We start from the raw sequence: 11,807 nt of genomic DNA on the forward strand, positions 1-11,807 counted from the left end.
TTTTGTTGGTTTTTTTAAAGTCAAGTAGTTAAAAAATTACTATAAGTAAATGCCAAAGTTAATAAAATTTCGAAGCAATCATGCTATAGAAAGTAGAAGTTGACGATTCTTTTCAAATTCAAATTATTTATTTGTTTAAAATTTGTTTATTATTTATTTATTAATAGTATTCTATTCTAGTATAATTTATAGTCTAGAAAAGAAAAGAGTAATATTAATTGTCAAATAGACACACCTTCTTACCACGAAGAGAAAAAAAAACGAATAGAGCAATAACAAGGATGGGAGAACTTCCGTTCCAGTATGGCGCACTTTTTGAAATACGAATAAATCAAATAGATAACTAATAATATTCTAGAGCAAAAAGTGATGATCAAGAAGCTTATATCCTTAGATTACAAAATAAAAGACAGATGGAGCGTTGCCGAACTAAACCGAATAATTTATCGTCATTTCCATAAAGCTATGTGTGCTGTCATTTCGCCGTTGCACTGTACGTACACGGTGCTTTTGTGTGGGTGTTATGTTACCAGATATTGAAAATTTTCCCAAAATTTTCCCCGACTACGGAAGAAAGAGGGTTATGTTTTTCGAGTGTAGGTATGTATGTATAATATTTCTTTGACACGCCCTGCAGTATAAACTGTTGGATCGATTTTGAGTTGTGACTTAATATGAGGTGTCATTGCAATCATCTGAATTATGAAGGTAGCTGTGGTGGTAGTGACGTAGGCTACATAAATTATTAGCAGTCATGTTTTAATTTTTATTTTAATATAAATTCGGGTTTTTGATATTATTTTATAATATTGTAAAAATTATTTTATCACCTATCTACTAAAGTTAAACATGGACAAAATAATTTTATTCAATTTTTATTAAATAAATTACATTAAATTTATTAAATAAATTACATTAAATTTATTAAATAAATTACATTAAATTTATTAAATAAATTACATTAAAAAAAGTTTTTATATTTCAAAACATATGAATGCGAATAGCGGCAGTTTTTAGTCGAGAATGCGGGACATTTTATTTTCATCATATCCATCATGTGTTCACATGAATTAAATCGCAAGCGAAAACGACGCTTTTTATAAAATTAACAAAAAAATGTATAATGCTTTTTAAAATAATCTAATAATGACCATGAACTTTTATTGCACTATACAAATAATCACATTCACGATCGAAAAATCCCCGAATATCTTTTAACCATTTTACCCCTAAAAATGGCAAATTCATTTTCAAAATACTGGCAGCATACGTTGAAGTTTTGAATTCCTTCGTATTTGTAAAATTATTATTTGTATACAAAATTAAATAAGCCAAATAATCTACAGAAAATCTGTAAAACGATGTTTTATCTTTTTGTTTGTTTTCGGGAACAAGTTTTACAGCGTTTTAATATCACAAGACAGCATTTTTTTACTAAAATATCAAACCCCTTTTGACGTATTACATGACACTAGAATCGCTATAGCACTAGCGGAGGAACGTATTCGTTTTTGATTTCGTATTTTCTTTGACAAGGGCGATGAATGATTGACATGCTCCATCTGTATTTTATTTTGTAATCTAAGCTTATATCTAATACACTGGAGATTGCACTATGACCATTAACTTGTCACAAGAAAATATAACCTTGAATGACGTCAGTGTTGTTTTTTGTCTCTTTCTGTGGGTGACCACACTGGTTTGTATATTCAGGATTTTTCGAAATAAAAAAAACTAAAAATCATGTTCTATAAATAATAACGACATATATTTTTAACAGTATTTATATTATAATATTACTGGTCAACTTACATGAATAATTATCATCTTTATAGGTACATACCATTATAATTGGTAGAGAATGATAGTTTTAAATAACGCTTGATAACTTTTGATCTCATACTACGATTTTTTAAGAGTGCTACATACATTAAAACATCGTTTTGGTTACTCAAGCTTCAGTCTAAAACTTTTCAATATTCCAAAGGGAGAGTTGCATCGCTAGTATTGATGTGTGGTAACGATATTACAGTTCTCAGAAATTCGTATGTCTTTCAGGAGCTGTACTTACGGTTACTAATGGTTTCATGGTGGTTAATTATAATATAATTAAAATTACTTTATCAGTTGAGACGCAGTAACAAGAATGTGGTAAATAAAAAGGTATAGCACTTTTCAAAAGGTATTTTTTTTCTGGACCGTAATCCTCAGGCTTAAAATGCAAACTGCATATTCTGGCATGTTGATAAATTTTACCCTTGATAGGCACTATGGACAGCCATTTATTTCTTTTTATTTCATTTTTGGAAAGCTGAAATACGTACCTAAAACAAAAAAATATTAGGTTAAAAAGTATAAATTTCAATGTAAAAAAAAACAAACCACAATATGTGAGTGCAATACCGATGTCGTGTGTTGTTTCATTACTAGTATAAAATTTTTTAAAATGGTGTTCTAAATGTTCATCATAATAATTATTGTTTAGCAATATATTATCGTCGCTATCCGTAAAAACCCATCATCATGGTTACCTTACTTGTTAAATTTGTTTGTTGAAAACTTGTTGAAAAATGATGAAAGTATTAGGAAAAGAACTTATTTAACATGATTGCTTTGTAAAATGATGATAAATTTGACGATTTTTGCCATTAAAATGATTCTAAACAGGTAAATGCATGAGTATTGAGGAATATTGTAAATAACGTAAATATACACTTGCCTGTGAAATTATAGGCCAAAATTTGGTGTCCAAAAACTTCTGCAATTTTTCACAATGCAATACATTATTAATATTCGGAAAATATTTATTAAATACGCAACAATATTAACTTAAATATTCGAAGCGACGCAATTTTTTTGACACTTATGTCATATTGTCAAAGTGAGAGTTGCTACAATTTTATTATGGTAACTACCCATAATCAGGGAATATGGCTTTTTAATAATTGGTTCAGATACTTATTTTATTTAGCATAAATAATAATTGTCTCATCAAACAATGCTTCTGAATGACGTTGTTGGCAATTTATCAACAAACTCATGTACAAAACCTAACCTTTTGCACAGAATATTACAGCATACATAGTTGCCTTGGGAAAACTTCGTATTAACAGTGGCAATACCAAGTTAGGTGTGAAAGTGATAGAACACAACAATTTTCTTGTTACACGTCAAATGTTCATACCGAAATCTCCAGTGTATAGATATAACCTTCTTGGTGATGATATTATCACAATATACAGATACATAATATTATGTTGTATAATAATTATCTGATTATGTCAATGTTTGCATTAAAATTAAAGGAAAATCTTGTATATTATTCTTATATACGTTGGTTCTGTCCGCGTATTTTATTCGCATATAATAATATTAATATGTTTATAAAAATATCTTGTCACAGTGCTTGAACTCTAACGAAATTCCTCCGAAGCGGAATCCCTGATTTTTATATTTTTATGTTTTTGTGTTTGTTCCGTCGGTCTGCAAAATGTGATAGACAATTATTTTATTATGTATTATGTAGACGTACCTAAATAAGTATAACATAGTATTTTAACTCTGTGATTTTAACCACATAACATAAGCACAAATTTTGACATGACTTTAATTTTTTATATTTTGAAAGGCGTAACTAAACCGAAAAAAAAAATGATTATAAATATTTTTGATAAAATGTTTGTTTATCAAAAATGTAACCAACCAATATACGTTTTAGGAACAGGAATCGTTTCTTAATCTCAAGAGTATGATATAATTTGAAGATCCCTATTAATTGGCGCCCTGGGGACAGCCCTGTTTGCGTCCCCAAGGTAACAGGTTTTTATGCAATAAAGTCGTACTGAAAAAAACAAAAGGTACGGTAGTATTTCAGTTGATACGGTACGGTACGGGCGTATGATTACTAAATTTATAGTCTTCGTTTCCCAGTACAATCCTTTGTTGTATTTAGTTGAAAATCATTATCTACGGACTATAGGGACCGGTCATAGCTAAGCCATTTTTCACTATTTTAAACGGTAGATTTAATAGCTGAGTTCTTTTTTTTTTACACGCTGTTTCTATGTTACTCGCATATTTGTATAAAATATTAACAACCCCTGTAGAACCGCCATCTTGTTACAAATAACCCGAAATTTTGTGGGTCATTTGTAACAGGATGGCGGTTCTACAGGGGTCTTAGTACGCAATGACAAAAAGAAAAATGATGGTCAGAACGCTGATACCGGATACCTTAAGATACTGTAATATAAAATATTAATAATTAATATAAATATATAAAATATGTATAATGTAATATAAAATATTAAAGTATCATAAGATAAAATATTATAGTATCTTCACTGTGTGTGACGCGCTTAAATCCTATCCGATTTTGACCCACTTTAAAAGTGTCCGTTAAAAATGGGTCATTTGTGACCAATAATTTCATGAGCTAAAGCGTATTTTTCAGTTTTATCAATCTGTTTTGGTGATAAAATAACTTTACTCTATAACATTTAATATACGCCTCTAATATTAGATCATAACATTCATAAAATTTTAACTGAGTAACAATAAACTGTTAACCTCAATTTGGGGATTTCTCGTAAATTCTGAGGTGTTGGCGGGATAAAAGACTTTACGAGCAGCTTTAAGATGGATAGCAATTAAAGCCGTAATGTATTTACCTCTTCTATCTACATTACTATAGGTATGTATATTATGTATGCTATACAGTCAGTCAATATCGGTTTTTAAGAGAATCCATAAGAGTTCAAGTTTAAAATATGGCTACAAAATGTAGGTATAAATAAAAAAAGTACGTGTGGCACTCGAGGACTGCCGCGGTAAAGCTATTGCATAGCATCGCATCGCTGCACAGTGGTTCCAAATTCAAGTTTCATGGACACAGGATTCAATGTCGGTCTATCACGCTGATTTTTTTTTTCAAGACAGATAATTGAACACCTATCAACTTTTTCTAATGGTAAAAATCCCCTAGGCGTATAGTTTTTGAGAAAAAAAATTGCTGAGTTTTTTTTTGTATGGAGAAAAATCTTTATTTTTTTTTTCTCGCGTTGCTTTAAATTGCCGAGGCTTAGATTCATACATTAAGTAAGTCCGGATAATATAGTATCCAGAAAAAAATAAAATAGCTGCATCGACTTGCAGCCCCGCGCAGGAATGATCGATAAAAATTTCAATTTTCCTATGCTCTTTTCTCTTGTATTACCTGCGTTTTGTTGCTCAATACTTGCTTATTCGTACTCCCTACATGACATTTATTAATATTGAGAACATTTCAGCCCACTAAATACGGTAAGTAATTTTTTTATATCTTAAAATTTTTCAAAATCAGTCAATTATAAAATAAGTCCGAGTACAACGTAACCCGTGCCTAGAAAGCAATTAGGTAACGACAACAACCAATCACAGCAGAGAGTCTGGAATGCGGTGGACTTACTTAATATATTTATCTAAGCCGCGGCAATTTAAAGCAACGCGAGAAAAAAAAATAATTTGGAAAATCCAAAAGTGCACGCCTCATAATTTTTTTTTTAATAAATATTTATTAGTTATTATTTTTGTTTATTTAATAACAATTAAACCACATCGAATCAGACCCTGAAAAATGAAAGGGTTCTATTCCTGAGCATACTCAAGCGTAAGAGAAAAAAAAAGGACTCGATTAGTAAAGTATTTCGGTCGCTATCGTGTTAACAAGAAAAAGGATCCGCACATACAGACACACGGACGGATTTTCGTCCTATATCCATATTACCTTTCCTTTCAAAAGTCTTTGAGCGATTAGTGCAGCAGCAACTCTCAAGATTCCTCAATAAAAACAACCTTCTCAACCCCTTCCAGTCCGGTTTCCGTCCAGGTCATAGTACGGCCACTGCGTTAGTCAAGATCACAGACGATATTAGATTGAGTATGGACAAACGGCAGCTCACAATACTTACACTACTTGATTTTAGTAACGCATTTAACACAGTTGATCACGATGTGTTGTTGAGCTTGCTACGCGTTTCTTTCAACATGTCTCCGGCAGTGATTAATTGGTTTAGCAGCTATCTCGAGGGCCGCCGGCAGCGCATTCTACTGGACGAGTGTTACTCATCCTGGTCTGATGTTACTTCTGGCGTTCCTCAGGGTTCCTCACAACACAGTAGTGTGCTCTCTCCTCTCCTGTTCTCCTTATTTATCAACTCCATCACTTCGGGTATATCCAGTCTCTACCATATGTACGCGGACGATTTGCAAATTTATTGCCATTCATCACTTGAGGACCTAAGTAGGAAAGTTGCACTCACGAATGATGATTTACGGACTATTAGTAATTGGAGCCGCGACCATGGTCTATGTATTAATCCGAAGAAATCGCAGGTAATTATTATTGGAAGTCAGTCGCTTATTTCTAAAATTGATAGGTCCTCTTTACCTAATGTTTGCATAAATAACACTGACATTCCTTACAGTTCCACTGTTAAGAGTCTTGGTGTTTTTATCGATGAAACATTATCGTGGACAAATCAGCTTAAAGAACTTAGGAAAAAAGTGTTTGCAGCAGCTGGTTCTCTCAGACGACTTAGAAACTTTCTGCCTATTCCCACTAAAATTGTTCTTGCACAGTCCCTTCTCCTATCCCTCTTTGATTATGCAGATGTTTCCTATCCTGACCTCCTTGAATTCCAACTTGATAGTCTTGAGCGTCTCCAGAACTTCTGTGTGAGATTTGTTTTTGGTCTGCGCAAATATGATCACATTAGTGAATACCGCACAAGGCTCAAGTGGCTCCCTATCAGACTCCGCCGGAATGCTCATATCCTAAACCTATTGTACTGCATCCTTTTCTGTCCAAATACGCCTTCCTACCTTAAAAGTAATTTCCAGTTCCTGAACTCCACCACCCGTTCCCCGCGATCCTGTAATAAACTCCTACTACATGTTCCTATTCATAGATCTAATTTCTATGACTGTTCCTTTACGGTCCGTGCTATCAGGCTGTGGAACAGTTTGCCCGATAAGATCAGAAGGGCAGGGTCATTGAATGAGTTTAAAAAGCAACTAAATATTTACTTTTTATCTTTATAATATCCGTATGTATGTATATGTATACTATGTTTATTTATTTATTTAATGTTTTTTGTGTTCTGCACCATCAACCTCATCATAAAACGTAATTCTCATGATCCTCGACTAAAGGTTGCCTGGAAGAGATCGCTGCTTTAGCGATAAGGCCGCCTTTTTGTACGTGTTTGTTTGTATGTGTTTTTTCGTATTGTTTTCCTTGCTTCTGGTGCAAATAAAGTATTTTCATTCATTCATTCATTCATTCATTCATTCATTCATTCACGGACGTCCAAGACAGAACTTTTTTAAACTGTTTTTTAACTAGTTTAAATATCAAAAATGACATCAAAAATATCATGAACGTTAAAAATAGTGTTTTTTCTTAATATGTGTGTGTACGTATTATCTTACAAGTACAATGTATGATACATAAAGACATTTTAAGTTTGAAAAATCAGATATTTTGCGCGAAGTGACAGTAGTACCCACCTCAACGCTTCGCCTATGAGGCGTGCAATAATAAAGATTTTTCTCCATACAAAAAAAAACTCAACAATTTTTATTGGACTTAACTGGGACTAACACCGCATTCCAGACTCTCTGCTGTGATTGGTTGTTGTCGTTACCTAATTGCTTTTTAGGCACGGGTTACGTTGTACTCGGACTTATTTTATAATTGACTGTTTTTGAAAATTTTTAAGATATAAAAAAATTACTTACCGTATTTAGTGGGCTGAAATATTCTCAATATTAATAAATGTCATGTAGGGAGTACGAATAAGCAAGTATTGAGCAACAAAACGCAGGTAATACAAGAGAAAAGAGCATAGGAAAATTGAAATTTTTATCGATCATTCCTGCGCGGGGCTGCAAGTCGATGCAGCTATTTTATTTTTTTCTGGATACTATATCATCCGGACTTACTTAATATATGAATCTAAGCCGCGGCAATTTAAAGCAACGCGAGAGAAAAAATTATAAAGATTTTTCTCCATACAAAAAAAACTCAACAATTTTTTTTGGACTTAACTGGGACTAACACCGCATTCCAGACTCTCTGCTGTGATTGGTTGTTGTCGTTACCTAATTGCTTTCTAGGCACGGGTTACGTTGTACTCGGACTTATTTTATAATTGACTGATTTTGAAAATTTTTAAGATATAAAAAAATTACTTACCGTATCTAGTGGGCTGAAATGTTCTCAATATTAATAAATGTCATGTAGGGAGTACGAATAAGCAAGTATTGAGCAACAAAACGCAGGTAATACAAGAGAAAAGAGCTTAGGAAAATTGAAATTTTTATCGATCATTCCTGCGCGGGGCTGCAAGTCGATGCAGCTATTTTATTTTTTTCTGGATACTATATCATCCGGACTTACTTAATATATGAATCTAAGCCGCGGCAATTTAAAGCAACGCGAGAAAAAAAATAATAAAGATTTTTCTCCATACAAAAAAAACTCAACAATTTTTTTTGGACTTAACTGGGACTAACACCGCATTCCAGACTCTCTGCTGTGATTGGTTGTTGTTGTTACCTAATTGCTTTCTAGGCACGGGTTACGTTGTACTTGGACTTATTTTATAATTGACTGATTTTGAAAATTTTTAAGATATAAAAAAATTACTTACCGTATCTAGTGGGCTGAAATGTTCTCAATATTAATAAATGTCATGTAGGGAGTACGAATAAGCAAGTATTGAGCAACAAAACGCAGGTAATACAAGAGAAAAGAGCTTAGGAAAATTGAAATTTTTATCGATCATTCCTGCGCGGGGCTGCAAGTCGATGCAGCTATTTTATTTTTTTCTGGATACTATATCATCCGGACTTACTTAATATATGAATCTAAGCCTCGGCAATTTAAAGCAACGCGAGAAAAAAAATAATAAAGATTTTTCTCCATACAAAAAAAACTCAACAATTTTTTTGCTCAAAAACTATACGCCTAGGGGATTTTTACCATTAGAAAAAGTTGATAGGTGTTCAATTATCTGTCTTGAAAAAAAAAATCAGCGCGATAGACCGACATTGAATCCTGTGTCCATGAAACTTGAATTTGGAACCACTGTGCGCTGTGCCAGTTGGAGTGGGGGTGTTAGGTTTTTTCGTTACGGAATTTTTACATTCGGTCGCCGCGCTCAAAGTCGATAAAAGCTACGCAATAGCATCTATAGAAATAATTGAATGTTTTGCTTTAAATATTTTTCTACTGAGAATTTTCTTCAAAATACATACTTAGTAGTATTCTTTAAAAAGTACAAAAATAACTTTAAGAGACTTGAAATATTAGATGAGTTTGATTATTTATTATTTTTTATTCATTAACATCGCGCTATAAAATAATTATTGGATACAAATTATGCCATAAAGTATGAGAAGAATGTAAATAAACAAAATCATATAAAGAAAAATACTTGAATACTACATTGAAATTAAAGCTGCATAACCTTGTGAATTCGTGAACCTAATAATTAATAAATTTGTAGATTGTAAGTAATTACTTAGATATTTTTCTGTTTTCAAATTTAAATTGCATAACTACCATTGAAAAATTTGAACATTTATGTTATCGGGTGATGATTTTTTTGAGAACTAATAAGGAAATACCTATTCAAAATAGAACTGGTTCTAAGGATAATATCTATAGTATATTATACTAGTTACACGCGAAGTACCATGGAAGTATCTGATAATTTAATAGAACTATATTATGTGAAGTGCGTATTACATAATATGTCTTACTGATTAAAATTACAGTGTATATGTCACGGCTAAAGGTAGGTGAGAACATAAACTTAAGATTAGCCGGCTAAACTTAGGTTTATTTTCGACGAGGTGTTAATGTTAGTTTGTTCTATCTTTAGCCGGCTAAACTTAAGTGTAACCGCAGGCCCGTGGCTAAAAATGTCGGGGTGGGTAGATTTGGTTAGCGCCGGGCCGGTGGAGGGCTTGAGGGGCCCGCACAGTGCCAGAAAACACTCGCCCTGTTCCTTACATGTATTATAGTAACCAAATCTACCCACCCCGACTCAGGGCAGAAAGCTGGTGGCTAGGTTAGGTTAGGTTAGAACTCTTAAGACCCGCACGAGCCGAGCGAGCGCAGCGAGCGTGCTGCGGCAGCAGCCGGCGAAGTGCCAGAAAACACTCGCCCTGTTCCTTACATGTATTATAGTAACCAAATCTACCCACCCCGACATTTTTAGCCACGGGCCTGCGGTTACACTTAAGTTTAGCCGGCTAAAGATAGAACAAACTAACATTAACACCTCGTCGAAAATAAACCTAAGTTTTATATAAGCCATAAAGAGGCAAGTTGTCACCAAATATGTTGAATAGATGGAGTTTTCAAATAAAATTGGAGGTGATTAAGAAATTCAAAAAGAAGAGGTGTAGATTTTTTAAAGCACGACTTGTTTTGCCAGAAATAGAGAAAACTCGTTATTTGACCTTTACCTATTACCATTGGTTTCTACGTTAAATTAATTATGTTTCAAGTTAATTTACTCTGGTCTATTATAGGTTATAATATTTATATTATGTTTGTAACATAATAATTATATTAACTTGTTACTTTATAAAGTGCACATGCGATCAATTTGTCCTTACTTGTCTCTAAGGACAATAAATAGCGTGAGAATTGAACTGAAAATTAGCTATGTTTTATTTATTTTGTATCAGTTATTTGTGTCTTGTTGTGAAAAGAAGGTGTCTCGCATTAAATCAAACGAATAAGGAAGTTAAATATAGTTTTTTTTTTATTAAAATACATTTTAAATTATGCGCTCTATCGCATATTTGTAGAGATTTTATATATTTTTGATTCTGAATATAAAACAAAAACTATTTTTTAAACACGCGGAAAAATTTGAAGAATGCTACGTGTATTTATTTTTATGTGAGAAACTGTTTTTTTTTTTTAATCTAAATAGGTATTAGCATCCAGGATATAATATTGAAATCTATAATAAAATTCTTCATATTTTGCAGCTTTGTAGTTAATAATATTAATGGTCAATCCGAGGATTACTATGGATGTGATGTTAGAGCATTTCCTGTGGGCTTTCTATTTGGAACAGCAACTTCGTCTTACCAAACTGAAGGAGCATGGAATAAAAGTGGTAAGAAAGATATAGTTTTTGAAACATTGATTATTATTATAATCAGATTTTTTAATAATTAAAGTACATAAATTTTAGGAAAAACGGAAAATATTTGGGATCACTTAACGCACACACAGCCGTATGAAATTTTAGACCATTCAAATGGTGATGTCGCTGATGACTCCTACCATCTATATAAAAGAGACGTAGAGATGCTGAGAGAGCTAGGTGTACATTTCTATCGCTTTTCACTTTCCTGGACACGTATTCTTCCAACGAGCTTTCCAGATAAAATAAATCAAGACGGTGTCGACTATTATAATTATTTAATAAACGAATTGCGCAAATATGATCACATTAGTGAATACCGCACAAGGCTCAAGTGGCTCCCTATCAGACTCCGCCGGAATGCTCATATCCTAAACCTATTGTACTGCATCCTTTTCTGTCCAAATACGCCTTCCTACCTTAAAAGTAATTTCCAGTTCCTGAACTCCACCACCCGTTCCCCGCGATCCTGTAATAAACTCCTACTACATGTTCCTATTCATAGATCTAATTTCTATGACTGTTCCTTTACGGTCCGTGCTATCAGGCTGTGGAACAGTTTGCCCGATAAGATCAGAAGGGCAGGGTCATTGA

The 11,807-nt window shown here is 32.9% G+C and overlaps 1 protein-coding gene across 1 annotated transcript; it reads left to right on the forward strand.

Moving 5' to 3' along the window:
• The first annotated feature begins 10,674 nt into the window (after positions 1 to 10,674).
• Positions 10,675 to 11,807, forward strand: LOC149905332 (myrosinase 1-like). Its single transcript, XM_090106567.1, has 4 exons — positions 10,675 to 10,960; positions 11,053 to 11,183; positions 11,262 to 11,525; positions 11,719 to 11,807. Exons 1-4 carry the CDS (start codon positions 10,938 to 10,940, stop codon positions 11,805 to 11,807), a joined length of 507 nt encoding a protein of 168 aa, XP_089962693.1. The 5' UTR covers positions 10,675 to 10,937.

This window comes from Colias eurytheme, chromosome 10 (assembly GCF_061535395.1).
Source record: "Colias eurytheme isolate Ceu_HAF_F1 chromosome 10, ilColEury1 Martin Lab GWU primary, whole genome shotgun sequence".
Classification (NCBI taxonomy): Eukaryota; Metazoa; Arthropoda; class Insecta; order Lepidoptera; family Pieridae; genus Colias; species Colias eurytheme.